Source organism: Clinocottus analis, unplaced genomic scaffold (genome assembly GCF_023055335.1).
Source record: "Clinocottus analis isolate CAN_PGR_092001 unplaced genomic scaffold, fCliAna1.0.p SCAF_8, whole genome shotgun sequence".
Classification (NCBI taxonomy): domain Eukaryota; kingdom Metazoa; phylum Chordata; class Actinopteri; order Perciformes; family Cottidae; genus Clinocottus; species Clinocottus analis.
Window position 1 is genome coordinate 9,595,692 of NW_027176240.1, and position 17,245 is coordinate 9,612,936.

The 17,245-nt window shown below is 38.7% G+C and overlaps 2 protein-coding genes across 3 annotated transcripts; one reads left to right on the top strand and one right to left on the bottom strand.

The window, feature by feature from the left end:
- Window positions 1-187: 187 nt before the first annotated feature.
- On the top strand, window positions 188-8,430 carry hif1an (hypoxia inducible factor 1 subunit alpha inhibitor). Its single transcript, XM_068568644.1, has 8 exons — window positions 188-571; window positions 3,613-3,863; window positions 4,357-4,505; window positions 4,607-4,752; window positions 5,481-5,587; window positions 5,878-5,941; window positions 6,034-6,144; window positions 6,459-8,430. The coding sequence occupies exons 1-8, from the start codon at window positions 392-394 to the stop codon at window positions 6,513-6,515; spliced, it is 1,065 nt and encodes a 354-aa protein (XP_068424745.1). The 5' UTR covers window positions 188-391; the 3' UTR covers window positions 6,516-8,430.
- A 116-nt stretch (window positions 8,431-8,546) lies between these two features.
- On the bottom strand, window positions 8,547-13,073 carry cuedc2 (CUE domain containing 2). 2 transcript variants are annotated; one of them, XM_068567162.1, is made up of 9 exons: window positions 12,930-13,073; window positions 12,569-12,648; window positions 12,342-12,485; window positions 11,901-11,962; window positions 11,557-11,678; window positions 11,306-11,473; window positions 11,114-11,178; window positions 10,745-10,805; window positions 8,547-10,613 (listed from the first exon to the last, which is right to left on the bottom strand). In XM_068567162.1, the coding sequence occupies exons 2-9, from the start codon at window positions 12,640-12,642 to the stop codon at window positions 10,467-10,469; spliced, it is 843 nt and encodes a 280-aa protein (XP_068423263.1). In that variant the 5' UTR covers window positions 12,643-12,648; window positions 12,930-13,073; the 3' UTR covers window positions 8,547-10,466. The 2 variants fall into 2 exon arrangements, with proteins under 2 accessions (XP_068423263.1, XP_068423264.1); XM_068567163.1 differs by lacking the exon at window positions 12,930-13,073 and adding an exon at window positions 12,778-12,796.
- Window positions 13,074-17,245: the final 4,172 nt, after the last annotated feature.

Consider the following 17,245-nt stretch of genomic DNA (forward strand, 5'->3'; position numbering starts at 1 on the left):
GTAAGACCTGGAAAGAAAACCAAAGTACAGCAGCGCCCTCTGGCGGCCAGGGCGCGTTCTTACAGGGCGAGCAGCGCGCCACCCCGCACACTAGGTCTCGCTGTCTGGAATCCGGGGCAGTCGGACTGCGGAGCTGTTCCTCTTGCTGCTCCAGGTGGAGTCGTTTGTGTTCTGGCTGACAGACTGGTGTGTAAACACTCCGGAGCTGAGCCGGAGAGGAGCTGCTGCGGGGCGGCGCACATCCCCTCCGTTCCTTTGATAACGGTGAATGGGAAAGCTGGCGCAGTCGTCCCGCTGCTGACTTTGCAGCCCATCCGGGTGCAACCGAAAGCCCGGAAGAAAAAGCGTGTTACTCCATCGCGAGGAGGACGGAGGCGGCTCATCAGCGACCATGGCGGCGGCCACGGTTGCGGAGGCTGATCCGGCGGCGAGCGAAGGCGGCACTGGTTTCACTGGCGTCCAGAACCGGGACTGGGATGAGTCTCAGCTCCGAAAATACTCTTTCCCAACGCAGCCCATTCCCAGACTGTCTCACACCGACCCCAGAGCAGAGATGCTGATAAACAACGAGGTAGAGCACTTCATTCACTGGCTGGAAGTTTAAACACCTTACTTCTTGTAATGTGTATTATATATATATATATATATATATATATATATATATATATATATATATATATATATATATATATATATATATATATATATATATATATCACACACACAAAGATATGAGACCTATTCATAGCAAGAACCTACACCTGCACTCCAGCAGCACTGCACACAGTGATGTATGGAGAGGTATTTTATTATTGGGTGGTATATATCTATATTATTTTAGTCTGGTGTTGAGTGAAGGTTTTCATTGTAGGTCATCCCAGAAAAATGTACTTAAAGATGCAGCCTATAGTTGTAAAAGGTTGTGAGATCAGTGAAACAGAAGTTAGAGCATCTTCAGCTTCTGCACTGGGATTACTGTGAAACTGGATGTTGGAGTATTGGGTTTGTGTACAGTTGCAACTCCAGACTGCACACCTCCCTTGTTGTTATAACTTGCAAATTAATTGATGGATGTCATGATATTATTGGCTGACATGAGTTGGTAATAGCCTACTCAAGCACATGTTAGAGTTAGATTTACAAGAAATGATGATGATTGGATTTTGATACAAAAATACAAAATAAATTGTGTATTTATTTCATTATTTTCGTGTTATTTTGACATAAGTGTAATACTAGCAGAGATGTGACGTAAAAGCTTATCTAGACTTCAATAGATAATCCTTAGAGATGAAACAAGTCCATTCACAGAAATGTAGATATTTGACAGATTAAATCTTTTTTCAACCAGGTATATAACAATACAGGATGTCCCAAAGTAACGGATGTTTGGTCATCTGCACATGAACAGTTGAAGTGTGACTTTGTGTTCTATCCGTGAGCATTTTATAGTTTTGTGAATGAAAGCATAATAAAACTGCAAAACCTGTTGGAATTCAAATCTGAGGATAATTTAATCAGCGATGTCACGCGATCACGTTGTTTGCGTTTGACATCTGGTTGAAAACACCTGCGGACATCGTTGTGTCTCACTCAGAAATACATCATCTATGGAGAGCAGTCAGCAGCAGTGCTTCACCTCCTTGGTAAACAGCTCTAGGTTTATGTGTGAGCACGATCCAGGTACTCGGATGGAGGCAGCGCTCACCTTTTGTCTGCACGACATAATCATATTTCTGAGTGGTATTTGTCGAAAGCAGGAAACAAGCTTTTTGACGAGCAGGCGTACAATGGGAATACAAACCTCATTCCAGCTCTCTTTATTTTTAGTCAGCGTCGATGCCAGCTGGATCCTTTCCCTGGAGGGTTGTACACCTGTTCGACATAGACAATAAGCCTTTTCAGAAATCTCCTGAAGGGACACGTAATCATGCACATATAGAATTTCATTCCAATGTTATAACTTATCATATCTATATTTCAAAGGAAATGACCTTTTCACTCCACCCTAAAAGGTTCTGATGAATATCTATTACTAAACACCCATTACCTTGTACATTTTACTGCACCAACATTTCCTTGTACATTTTACTGCACCAACATTTCCATTTTCATTAATTAGACACAACCATAGTTTGTGTTTGTCGTGATGAGGAAGTCTATTCATGCGAGTAATGCTTTTATTTTTTATGTTAGCGGTTCTTGAAATTGTAAACTTGCAGTAGTTCATTTAAGTGTTTCTCACCCAGATATATGCAAAATGATAAGTTAACACATAAAATAGATTCTGCATTATGATATCTGAACCCTTCTCTTTGGTCGAGTGAATCTTGGTGCACAGGAATAGAGATGTGTTACTGTCTTCTCAAAATGTACCAGGTTCTCTATTTCCACTCAGTGCTTAATTTTCAGCTCTTGAGAAATGTTTTTCAAGAATAGTAACATTCCTATGAAACCACACGCACCACATTTGACCTCCGGTTCAGATGTTCAATTTGGCTGAAGTGAGGTGGCAGAAGCAGTTTTCTGAATTGAACACATCACCATGAAGTAAAAGGCAAACTACTCCATGCCACGATTCTGTTTCCATTGTGCATGAATCCTCCTCAGGTCAATAGGTCAAGTGCAGTGGAAAACATTTTGATACACTTTCAAACATATTATATTATTGGTTTGACATGTTAAAGAAATTAATATTCATTCCAAGTGATTTCAAAAGCAAAACTACAAATAATTGTATGGTCTTTGCTCGCTCGTTATTTGATAAAAACAACAACACTATTAAAGTTAAAACCGTGTGGAGCGCTGAACCCTGGGGTCACAGGTCATGCTGCTGAAAAACCTGCACGTCGAATAAAGATGATAATATACATCTGTGTTATTAAAGACCAGCCGCAAAAAACAGCACAGTATTTAACTCTTCGGTTCTCTTTCACTTTAACCGAAGAATCCGCGGAGCGTTAGGGGTGGAGAGAGAGAGAGAGAGAGAGAGAGAGAGAGAGAGAGAGAGAGAGAGAGAGAGAGAGAGAGAGAGAGAGAGAGAGAGACGTAACGGGAGCGCGCGCCGCGGTCTACGTTCAGTTGGTCACGTAGCCCTCGGAGCTCCGCGTGTTCATGGTCATAAACTGTACTGCACGGGCCCGTGTTGGGATTTATGTTTCTTTTTGCATAAAAGGTTATGAAAGACATGCATACAGTATTTTCGAGATACTGTGTTGGAAAAACACAGACGCAATCAAGATGTTGCACAGTCATGCACAGATGTTTAACATGCTTTTTACTTTAACAAAATACATTTTAAAGAATAGTTTTGAATAATAAGGATTTAAAAGTATTTCACCTATTGGGGACTACATATATGTAGTCCCCAATAGGTGTATGTACTACATACTATTAAAGGTATTCTGCTATATGATACAGTTAAACTATTAATTGCAGTTACACTATAAAAAGAAGAACAGTCACTTTAATGTAGTATGGATAACGTAACCCTTTCAGTCTTGCAGTGATTATCGCATCGATCTATTATAATGTGCTTGTTTTTGCTTGTTCTATTTCATTAAACATCAGTTTTTTTGTAATATGATTAAGATGTTCTTCATCTGTTTTCAGGAACCTGTGGTTTTAACAGACACAAACCTTGTGTATCCAGCTCTTAAATGGGACATTGCATATCTCCAGGAGAACATTGGAAATGGAGACTTCTCTGTTTACACTGCACAAAACCACAAATTCCTCTACTATGATGAGAAGAAAATGGCTAATTTTGAGAACTTTGTCCCCAAGTCACAGCGAATGGAAATGAAATTCTCTGAATTTGTGGATAAAATGCATATAACGGAGGAAATGGGAGGAGAGGAGAGGTAAGATGTATTCATAAAGATCTGCAGGTGTGTTTGACAGTGAAGGGTGTTTTCTCTCACGACATGTGTGCAGGAAGGTGGAGCAAATGACTCAGCATTTACACAGGAGGATCAGGGAAGAAGCATATTACTGTGACCTGACTTGACCTGGCAGCACACACACCTACACACACACACACACACACACACACACACACACACACACACACACACACACACACACACACACACACACACACACACACACACACGCACACACAGATCACTTACTAAAGTGAAGTCACTGTTGACACGCTGACACTCACAGCTAATCTCTTTGGATTTAACTGTCCACTTCCTTCAATGTCATACTGTTCCTCATGCTGTAAAAGAGCTGCTGAAAGATAAGTACACTGGAAAGAAGCTTACCTTGAAGACACATTTATAGCGAAGAAGTAGGTATTTTGTGTGGTGGCTCATACGTTTCGCATGTCTCTTTCTCCTGCATTTCAAGGGTATACCTGCAGCAGACCCTAAATGACACCGTGGGGAAGAAGATTGTTGTCGACTTCCTCGGTTTCAACTGGAACTGGATCAACAAGCAGCAAGCCAAGAGAAACTGGGGACAACTGACATCCAACCTGCTGCTGATAGGCATGGAGGGTAAGGGTTCTCACAGGCATTATCCACTGTGAAAGGGATGCCGTTTCTGCTGTATAATGTCCTGAATGTTGTCTAAATGTCTGTTAATATCCTGTCACCAGGCAACGTGACACCAGCGCATTACGACGAGCAGCAGAACTTCTTTGCACAAATCAAAGGCCATAAGAGATGCATCCTCTTTCCGCCAGACCAGTTTGAGTGTCTCTATCCCTATCCTGTGCACCACCCCTGTGACCGACAGAGCCAAGTGAGTCACCACATGGAGACATCCAAGTAGAGTTTAATAATATCAACATATAACTTAGCAGATTGGGGATTCAGATATGTTATCTTCATCTACAGTGGCAGAGATCAGACGGAGACAGACATTACACAATGATGTCGACACATTTTAAATGACTGTGAGGAACTTTTACCTGGTTATGAAAAGGTCTCAATTGAATACTGACCTCTATGACTCACAGAAGTAAATGAGACCATCGGTGAGAAGATTGTTAATGGCTCAAAAGTTTTTTGAGCTCTCTGAGGCAAATTTGGAATTTATGATTTTAGTCTATACAAAATAAATGAAATGGAATTGAATCAAACACCGATAGCGCGCTCCGGTCGGCCCAGGCAGACGTAGACCGTCAGACCCTTAGTGCAGTGAGGTTTTCTTTTAAGGGAATCTGGTACTTGGAAACTCGACCATTCTCCACCACAGGGACTGGCAAAAGCAGCACAAAAAATGAAAGTTTCTCGGAATAACTTCATTTGAAGTTATTAGGAAAATGAATGTGTTAAGATGACTTAAATTAAGGACATATATAAAAACTGGAGAAACTGGCACATTATTCAGAATTTATTTACTTATTTTACAACAAATGTCAGAATAGTAGGAAGGAATACTTTTACTTATTTACTTTATGAAGTTGGATGCACGAGTATGTTCAGTATGTTCATGTTTTGTAATGAATTCATATTTTTCTTTTTTAGGTTGATTTTGATAACCCCGATTATGACAAGTTTCCCAATTTTAAAAATATTGTTGGTTATGAGACTGTTGTGGGCCCAGGAGATGTGCTCTACATCCCGATGTATTGGTAAGAAGTACTTCTGTTTGGCATTTCTGGAAAAAATTCTGTATTAACTGCTCAACATCCTTTATGAGTGTTTACTGTTCCTTATTGTTCGTCCCATAATTGAGACATACTTTCTGTCAAAAGCAACTACTGTATAGTGCATTTGTAATTATTTTCATACATTTTTAATGTGTTGAATCCATGAATTCACAGTGAGCGCAGGACATTAGTGCTATTTTAATAAGCTACTCTTAACTGGTGATAACTGCTTTGACAGCCAGAGTTTATCAATATTTGTCTTCTTTCCTCAGGTGGCATCATATTGAATCACTGTTAAACGGTGGAGTGACAATCACTGTAAACTTCTGGTACAAAGTATGCACATTTGTTATTTTTACATCATTTTAATTGTGTTGCTTTGTCACTTCTCCATGTTCACTCACCTTTCTTTCGACTCATTCGATCAGGGTGCCTCCACGCCCAGGAAGATAGAGTACCCCCTTCGAGCTCATCAGAAAGTAGCCATCATGAGAAATATTGAGAAAATGCTGGGAGAAGCACTAGGAGACCCACATGAGGTAAAATCACTTACTTTTAGATCTTCTTCCCAGTCCAAACTCTTACCTATCCTCAGCTGCATAAGTCACACATGGATATCACGCTGCCTCTTTCTAGAACATCAAATCACATCGACATTTAGGTCACCTGTTACATGAAATCCCTGGGGCACGCTGACCCTTCCAGCAACCCAATTACTGTGAATATTTATGGCGTACCTTTTTTAGTACGAGCGAAAGATAAATGCAGACTGGGACGTTGACTAAAACAATGCAATATGTCGGACACCATGAAGTAGCTCATGCTAACCTACAGTCCTTCTGTGTTTCTGCAGGTTGGACCTTTACTGAAAACCATGATCAAGGGGCGATATGAGCAGGACCTCAGTTAGAGCACCGCCCCTAAAACTGTTCATTAGACTGCTTTGGAAACTGTTTGCCGTGTGAAAGTGAGACTGCTGCGTGCGTAATGCAAATTCTAATGTCGGAGCTACGCATCACTTTACGGCAATGAGCGACCATATTGACACCTTTCTGCTTCAGTCGTCTCCAAGTGCCACAGCCATTGCCAATACATCCATCAGGAGAAGAAACATCTGACTAACTCATGGGAATCCGCCCTGCTTGAAGAAGTTTTTTTTTATTTTGTCTTTGAGAAGAAGGCCTGATTTGGCTTTCGTCCAGATGTATTTATGTGAATTAGTGTCCTCTCGACATAATTGAAGCTAATCGGTAGTTGGGTGCATTTGCTCACCCAGTTGAAGTTGTTTAAGATCGGTACCTTTGGAATAACTACAACATGTTGACCACTAATGGATGAGTTAAGGGGTATTGTATACACTGTACACATCAGTTAAATACAGAACATTTCTTTTACACAAACCACAGCTGTGGGTTGATTACAAAGTGTGGAGTGATCATATTGTATTCTCCGTCTTTCTCACAAAGACAGCTTTAAAACTGACGTGGTGCATACCTTTAAAGACGACGGGTCTTTTAAGTGTCTTTAATATATTTATCCACGAAATCCACATCATCTCCACGCCTACCTACATGGTTTAAGGGAGTGATCGGCAACAATGAATTGTTACAAAGAAGAAAGGATAGGCACAGTATTGAATACAGAAGTACAGTGATTAAAAACTGCAATTAAATATGATCAAATATATGTGGGTACTCAGAATGAAAATGTGACAACTTGCAGCTACATTTTTTTAACTGAGTGATGCTGCTCGGTGTTTATTTATGTTCCTGCTTGTTTGATTCTTTTGACTCGACTGAATGTGTTATTGTGCTTACCAGTTAAAGGTGAGGGGGCGCTGGAAATAAATCACATTCTGCCATCTTAGCCGCATACAGTTAAGGAAATAAAACAAAATAAAGTAAGGCACTGTTTTGGGAAACTGAAAAGAGAAATAAATGGTGATGTTTTTTTCTGATGGTAAAGACTATCAAAGGGGTTAAAGTCGGCTGCTTCCATGATAGATGTTAAATCTGCTGGGATGTAGCTTATGTACCATCTAGATGTCAAGTTGTACAATGGTGGACATCAAAAGCAACCATGCATTACTCTGTAATAAATGCAGCAGATCTGAGATGAAATGATTCTGCAATGGGTATAAAAGTCTAATTCCAGATGGAAACCCGTACTTGCTATTTCCATAAAAAAAATCCCCTTGTTTTCACTTACAAGCAGCCATACTCTGAAGACCTTAAAGTGAGAGCAACTTGAGAGATGGATGTCTCTGTGCAAGTTTAGAGTGGTCTTCAGGGCAGTTGTAAAGATGTATAAAAAGGGGAGGATCATTTCACATGTTGTGCTGTATGTGCCAAACCAATATACACCTCCATATTCAGACAGTTTTGTTTGCATGTGTTATTGGATGAATTGCTAAATGGTATAGGAATATCCAAGCACTTAATTAGCCTGGAATATACAGGTCTTCAGGGTTTGTTATACCGTTTTACATTTAAATTGTTGATATCATGCATATCTATTTACATGATAGAACAAATACATTTCCTCTGTAGAAAGAATTTACCTGATGCTTTGCCCCCCCTCTTCTATTGATGGGTTATGTTTACTGCACGTTTGTGCCTCGCTTAATTAACAATGGCATGGCACTAAATGCTGCATTGAGTTGATTTTCATATTTTTATTTTGTCCTCAAAATGTTTGTTTTCACTCTGGCCTTAAACAGCTTTAAATGTGGGAATGAGTCATAGAAATAGAGGCATGTTTTTATGAATGGATGCCTGTTTTTTGTGCTTTCCTTTATCGTCTGATTAAAGTTTGTTTGCAAAGTTCTACAGAACCGAGCTGTGATTATTTCTTATAATCAAGTTATGGAGTAAAACAGTTGTTACCTTTGAACTTGTAACTTTGGTATCACGAGTGAACAATTCAAAGAATACAATACGAGTGATCTACAAAAATTAGTATTTATTGACGACAAATTGTGCGTCAGCGGTTTCTCAAAGCACATGTTAAAACAGCTTCATCTAGTAATTAAAGACAACATTGCTGCTGATGATCAGTAACAACACATCTTCAGTAGATTGTTACACCTACACTAAAAAAACACTAAATTACCAACAATAAAAAATAATTGCTTATAGTTTCTAAAAATGAATGCACATAAGAACACAAATAGACAACAGTTTATATTTGTTTGAAAACAAACAACCTGACTAACCCATTTATCAGAACAATAAACACGAATCAAATAATACAAGAAGTCTAGAAACAACAATTACAAGCGAAGCAAAAGTCAAAACCCGAATGTGTGAACAGAGCCGTGACAGAGGAGCACTGAGTAACACATTGGTACACACAGACCCTGAAAGCACACAGCGGCCCTCTTCACAATAAATACATGATTGTAGACTTTTCAAATCAAAACATCTCTATCAAAAATAAAGCAACACTGTTGGAATGAACTTGAAAAGCAGGTCCTCCCACAGCAATTTTGCAAAAACATTTAGGGTGCAACCACAAGTCATCCACTTCATTATGCCAAACAATGAGGGTGGTAATTTTAGGTTTTCTTGAGATTTTTGTTTGTGGTGCTGGAAATAGTATCAATTAATTTATTGATGGTCACAAAGTGTTTTCCTTTTTGTTTTTCCTTTTGTTGTCCCTGACAAAAGATCTCTCCGGTTACAGTCACAAGCTCACATCTCACAGTTGTTTCTCATTTTATAAATTCAAGAAAACATTTACTATAGTGTAAAACGTTGCATATTATCAGATACATTTTCTGCATCTGCTCTAAGGGATGTGATGGGAGAGGATGAAATCCAATAAGGACTGTTCCCTTCCTCTAGTGGACATTAATTGCTCGCAGCATATTTACTTGCTATGAGGACAGTTCAAGGTTGTGCTAATGTTCCTCAAAAGCATAGAACCTCTTTTAAAAGTGATCTGAAAAAGTTTGCTCAAATCTTGAACAGTTTGAGAGAAAAAACAAACATTTTCATTGTCCGGATAACTCTGTTAACCTGCTTCGTGCAGGACATACGCTCTCATTGACATTCAGTACTGTACACGCGATAGTCAAGTCTTTGTTAGTAAACACTACTGTAGGTGGATCATGAGCACTATAAAAGGAGACCACATCCAACAAAGGAGGACTACACATCTAACTCGCTGGAGCTACTCGCTGCACAAATGTTCATTAAAAAAAACTTACACGTTTCAGAAATGAGTTATCCTTTGAAAACCATTTCATAGCACATCAAACTGTCAAAATCACAAGGCTTGACCACACGTTTTCGACAGCACCGTAATCCTGTATGATGTAAAAATAAATTGGCTTCAAGGACTTGATATGTACATAAAAAGCAGTTGAGACTTGAAATATCCAAATGAAACTCTACAGCACCACAAGAACTTATTTACAGAAAGACCATAGATTCATCTCTACATCTTCATGTCCTGATTATGACTCGATAATGTTTATTGGAAGTTAAAAGAAATATAAATAAAAAATAACAATGAATGGGTAAAAAAATGACAAAAATGTTAGTTTAACATCAGACCTGCTGAGATGACAACAAGTAGATGGAGAGGTTAGGCCGTTACACAAACGAGAACACACGTTACAACAACCTCACCAAAATGTCATAAACTCTTCCAGAAACTGAAACAATAATCAAATGTTTTAACCAAGGCATATAATGGTAACCGAATTAAAAAACAAGCCACTGATACATTAATAAATATGTTCCTTTACTTGGAAGAAACTCTTCAAAAAATATGTAGGCCAAAGTAACTTGATAAATAAAAAAAAAAAGCGTAAACGATATTGTCAGTAGTTGCTCTTACACTTTTGTGCTCGTCATCAATGGAATCGATACTTCCGTGAAGGCTTGAGGTTGACATACGTCTTTTTCATGTCCTCCGCTTCGTCTTTCTTCACGAGCTGATATCGCTCTCCTTTTGTGCTCACCACCTGGTTACCGTGGTACCGAACTAGCTTCTTTGGAGGCTGTAAAAAAAAAGAAAAAAAAAAAAAAAAAAAAAAGAATCACCACAGAATGTAATTTGTATTGCATGAACATAAAGCATGTATACACACTGTATGATAGAGTTGCATAGTGAATAGAGAGTACAACTTACATCCTTTGGGGCGACCGGCCGGTGGGTTTTCTTATCCTCCTCCCGATCCACCAGCATGTATCTGGAGACAAAACATAGTCATAAACATAGAAATAAACAAATGCATTATTATATAGATATATTATTATATATTTGTATTGTCATATGCACAGTTAACAGAGTTACTCCGTACAATGAAAAGCTTATTTTTCTTGGTCATCCTTCCACACAGAATTACAATAACTGAAGGTCAAAATTATAATTAATGCAAAGAAAGTACTATATATCCTAATGTTAGAAAAATATATATAAAATAAAATAAAAAAATATGAGAACAGTAAAAACAAAGAAATGAGGCCAGCTCTGCAGAATAATAGCAATCATACTCACTTCTCAAGGATGCTCTCTTTAAGTTTGTGGTCTGCTTGTGAGGAACTACTCTTCCCGTGGTTTACCTGAATCAACAGGGACACCATCAAATCACACTGCTGACACACGCTGACACATGCTGACACACGCTGACACACACACACACACACACACACACACACACACACACACACACACAGAGCAGAAACTCACATTATGAGGAGTGGTGCTGAGTTGGACGTCACCCTCTATGATGAGGCGCACAGCTTCCTCCATGTCTCCTTTGGCAATACACAGGGCGCTGCGGGCCTCAGACAGACTACACTTGGGGAACATCTCTAGCAGGTGCTGCTCCTGGGACTCCCACTCAGGCACTGGTAGCTGGACATACACACACTTATTAGCTCACACTTTAAAAGGGAAAGGGAAAACCATGTGCAGATGATGTGTGCTGCAATGATTACCTTGGCAGTGGCGCCCTCTGCCTGTGTTTTAAGGCACTGCGTCTCTGCTGGTGGCAGCTCAATGGGCAGGGTGGTGAGTTTCAATAAGTTGTCTTCTGTCCTGGCCTTCAGGGCTACTTTTTCTTCATCATATTAAAAGGAAACACATCAGCACACCGTAGTATAAATGTTGAGCTGAGGATCTACATAAAAAATTAGGTGGCACTGCCTAATAAATATGTGTTTCGGTGACTCATTTGGTAACATGACACAGAATAAACCATTTGGTAAGGGTATAAAAAGGTAGGACTCCCACAATACTCTACTGCAGGCATAAGACATAATAATAATTTCAAAAGCACTACCTGAGGTCCGAGCGCTGGCTAGTTTTGAAGCCAGATTGAACATCATTTCACAGACCTTGACACTGCAAAATGAAATGTTTTTTTTTAGATAGATAGATAGATGTTTACTTTATTCATCAAAAAGGATCAATGTGTTCATCACAGTTGTAAGGTTACGTAGAAGACACATAAATATTAATAATGAAAAATACTCCATATATACAACAAAACAGCAGATTGTATTCATTTACGAAATTAAAGAAAGAAAGTGCAAAAATGCAAAGTGTGTGTAGTGTATATAAAGTGTATATAAAGTGTGTAAAGTGAAATAGAAGTATGTACAGTGACTAACGAAACAAAGTGGTGATAGTGCTATTGGTGTTGCTATTGATCAGTTTGTGATAACAACAAATGACAATACAATTAGAACCGACACAATATTTTAAAAACCTGTTTGTTTACCTGTCAATTTCGGCAAAGCCAGGTATGTAAGCTTCCAACATCTCTGCACAGACCTCGACGTCAAAGTTCTCCTCAACACTGTGCTGGGAGCCGAGATCCTCCAGGACCCCGGTGATGTAGGACAGGAGCACATCATCCAGTGTGCTGCGTTCATGGGGAAGAAGAGGTCACACACCGAGTGAACGGAGCTTTTATGCAAGGATGCAACACATGGGGGTATTATTTACCTGAGATCAGCATCCGGGATGTAAGCCTGAATGAATTCATGCAGTGCGCTGTGGATGATTTTGTGGAGATCCATTGCGTCCTGCAGCGCAGCAGAGGAGACACAGAGTAGTTAGCCGAGTAGCTAGCTAAGTTAGCATCTATCTCATGCAGCCGTTTACTACCCCCATATTCTATTAACACTCGTCGCTATGTAACCAACACGGTTAACCTTGTGTCGTTCTCAGAGAAGTAGCGGTTGGCTGTTAGCGAACTAGCTCTAGCGGGCAGCGGTTCGCTCTCTGCGAGCTAACAAGCTAACGCCGTGTCCAATAAACCTCTCGGGTTGAATGTCAGCGCGACTTTTAATGGAGTTCAACTTACTGTGAGAAATGTTACGCGGACATACAGCGCGTTGCTCCCCCAGCTGCGTTAGGGGCTGTGGGTCGGCGCAGCGGTATCCGTGCTACTTGTTAGCCCGCACGATTCAAAACATTGGCACGTCATTTCCTCTGATTACGCAGCGTGGCTGCATGCTGCTGTTATTTTAGGACTGTGCGTGTGTGTATGTGCGTGTGTGTGTGTGTGTGTGCGTGTGTGTGTGTGTGTGTGTGTGTGTGTGTGTGTGTGTGTGTGTGTGTGTGTGTGTGTGTGTGTGTGTGTGTGGTGAACTTCTTTCATAAAAGGAGGGCATGCATTATACATCGTGAAAAGAGACGGAAATGAGATTAGACACTAAATCATCTTTTAGAGCTGAAACTAGTCAATTTAATTACTGACTAATATATCGACAGATTTAATTAAATTGACTGTGTTGCAAAAATACCTGCATGGTTCCTAAATGACTTATTCACAACTAAAACATACTCCTAAGGGACTTTTTTGGGGATATAATTAACAACGTTTTTGATATTGATTGAGTCATTTTCAAACACAAATGCCCCAAATGTGCTTGTTCATGCCCCTCTAATGTTTTCACTGTTTTAAATCATATGAAACCGAACATATTGGGACAGGACGACATATTCAAATATTACATTTTATAGCAACACCATTTTTTTCATAATTTTCTGTCATTTTATAGAAAACATTAATTTATTAATCTAGACAATATCAGCAGATCAATTGAATATAAAAATAATTATGACTTGCTACATGTAAACTTTGAAGACTATTAGCATGAACTTGAAATACTACAATTATTTAAAAATATATTTAGAATATACTATTATATGGTTACCACTTGTCCACATAACACAAGTAAGCTATTCTAACTAATATATTATAAGTCACAACATTGTTTCCAATAGATTTTCAGCAGGGCTTAGTGATATTATAGAGAAACAGAATATCACAATATTTTAGACAAAATATTTTGATAATTGTATTCCAGCAATATTATAGGGTTGTGTACTGGTGGTTAAAAATATTTACACTATACAATTTTCGATAAATCAGGAGTAATGTGGATAAAATATAACACAAGTAAGACAAAAGTAGGATCAATCTGGTAAGATCAGAAAATTAAGTCACTTAATTGTAAAGTAGCATTTAAAGTTTAAACTATAGTAAAGTCAACACTCATGTCATATTGTGATATTATGATATCTAAAAATTTAAAACAATATCTAGTCAAGTTGGATAATATGGATGCGTTGCTCAGCCCTAATTTTAAGGCATCAAAAAATAGGTCAGTAAACTTTATACGGAGTGGCTCATGTTTTGGTAACGGTCATAACCCCAAAACAAACCCTGTTGAATACAATCGGCTAAAACAAACAAGAAAGGACCTCTGCATTACTATTTGATTCAATGATACATTTTACTGCTGCTCCAAAAAGTGTGTCAGAAACCCAATACGCTAATGGCTCTAATATGTGGTGTCCAATAACTAGGTTATAAAACAATTTTTCTTTTTCTTAAAATATGTTTCTTGTATTCCAGCTGTCATCAAATATTAAACCCAAGCCGCGAACGTGTTTGATCTAAATTCTTTCCTCAATAAATGTGAACCTTTCTGTGACCTTCCTGACTCACTGTCTGAACATCGGTCTACCTACATTAGGCCACGTTCTACTCTCACTTGGACATTATCTTATATCTTTTGCCAGAACCATACATAGTTGATGATCAAGGTGTTATCTGAGGCAACATCAATGATGTCATCAGATCCTGCTCTCGGTTACCTCCGCCTGTGTTGGTATTATAGCAGATATGTACCTGTGAATCATTAATGCCCATTCAATTGTTTCCCTACTCCCTTGGCAGTATCTCTTGCCGGCTGTGGTATTTCATGGGGGAAATATGGTACACGCTGCTGATAAAACAAGCAAGAACAATCCTCAACTTGGCTGAACTCTGTTTCAACTCTGAGCTCATGGCTAGACAGGTGGGGCTGAGGTATCAGAGGAGAGCGTGTTAAATCTGCAGCAAAGGAGAGCATCTCGGCTTTCTCGGACATTGAGAAAATCCTGCAAACTACACAACACACACTAACGCTCAGATGCACATACTCAGAAGCATCAATATACTCTCATATCATGTCCACACTTGTATTACAATCATACAGGTTCAAGCTTCAGGCATCATTGGCTTACACTTTTACATACAAAGCCAATTATTAACTGCTCTGTCACATTTAGCCCCAATCAATAATGAATAATCCAAAAGCCACACTGGTTCCTGTACATTCATGTTTTTCATCTCCATCAATGCAGAGTTCAGTGGTAAATATTAACTCTTGCTGAAACAGGGTTTCTTTTTCTTCTTCTTTTTAAAGTCAAAGGATTCCCAAACACAAGGTGGCAGCATTGAGTTATTAGTGACAGCAGGACCTCCACCACGTCTCCCCGAGATGGTTCGCTCTAAACTCCAACCAAACTAAAGACATTTACTGCGAATACCAGATCCACAATAGTTCATATAGCATTTATTGGGGATGAAAGACTCTGACATTATAAAAAAAACAACCCCTTTCATCTGTAACACACCTCTGAACCTTAAAACACAGGTTGTGAGGGGAGTTCACAAACACAGAAGCAACATTCTTGAGCATGAATTTAGTCAGCTGGCGTTATCGGATCTTTTTGTGGAAGTATAGGTGTTCATTTGGCCTATCAGGGAACAACAACTCAGATTGCAACATGTTGTTAATGTTTGGTCATTCTCTATGATTTCTCATTGTCTTTTTTTAGAACTGGGACATTTCATTTTTTCATTCTTTGTGCATGCTGTGGTTAAATTCAGTAGTCCATGCTTTTGTGTGAGTGAGTGAAAAGAGGAAGACATGCATGCATTTACTGACTTATCAAATTCCTTTTTAATGATAGCATAGCAAAAAGAGATTTGAATTCTCTAAAATGAACATAGGACAGACAATCCTGAGGTAAATTTAGGCTCACTTAAAAGATAGAACCACTCAATGATTAAGGAAAGTCTTCTTTTGGGCGGTTTGCCCTGGTCACATGTCCTCAAACTGTATTACCCGAAACAAACAATCTGAGAGACGCCCAGGCATTCAGCTGCAATCATTGTATAACATAAACACGCACAATAAGTCAAATCAATGTATACAAATGTCATATACCTTCAATAAGAACAAGGCACATATTGCACCTTTAGCCTCAAGCAATGTTAATAATATGAATTGCCTTTCAGGGAGGCACAAACAAGTAGAATGTTTGAGTGAAACCGCTGTGACAAAACATCTCTGTGAGTGTGTTGTGCCTTTGTGTGACTAGAAAATAGATACATACATTTATTCTTATATAATGGATTTATTGTTATTTTGAAATACACACTTTAGTTTTTCCAAAGCACATATATTAACGCAAACTACTTTGGAAATGAATGCATTTCTTCTGTTTTTTGGCATAAGAACAAGACTGTCTATAAATATCTCATAGGTATTTGATTCACGCATTGAATAAATACATAGATAGATCGATAGATATAGATAGATATATACCTTATTAATCTCCAAAGGGAAATTTGTTGTCAAGGTAGCAGCGCCACACACTTTACAGACACCAAATGTAATAAAATAAACTAAACACACAAATCATTAAGAAACTTATAAGCACATACATTACACATTGATAAATAAGTGGACAAACCTTAATATGTGCTTGCTAATGGTATGTTTACACATTTCTGCTCCTATATTCCAGGGTACAATCAAGCATGTCATGCAACAATGTCAAGGCAGGGCACATAATGTGGATATTGTACTGGTGGCACAGATTTCCATTTTCACACAGACAATAGGGACTGGGGGTTGGCTTGGGGGATGTCTGAGTGAAAAAAAAAGAGAGAAAAAAAGATCACAATTCTCATCAGAGTCACCAAAACACTGAATGATTTACTGTCAAATTAATTACCCTTTACCCAACTTTAGACAATAATGCTCGGAGCTGTCTGTCGGAACAGTATTATTCTATTAACGTTCGATTTGCAGTTCAGCCAGACTGACTTCATATTTAGATTTTATTGTATTTTCTTAGTGAGTGTGTAGCAACAATAGAAAGGCACAGAATGATCTGATCATTTCAGCTGAAGTACCTGAGATAGGATCCACACAGTATTTTCAAAGATAATTTGTTAAAAATTTGAAACACTTAACATATCTTTCTAAGGCATTACAAAAGGGGCATTTACAGAGTGAATTCAAGCACAGTACAGTTTAATTAATTTAAACTTTT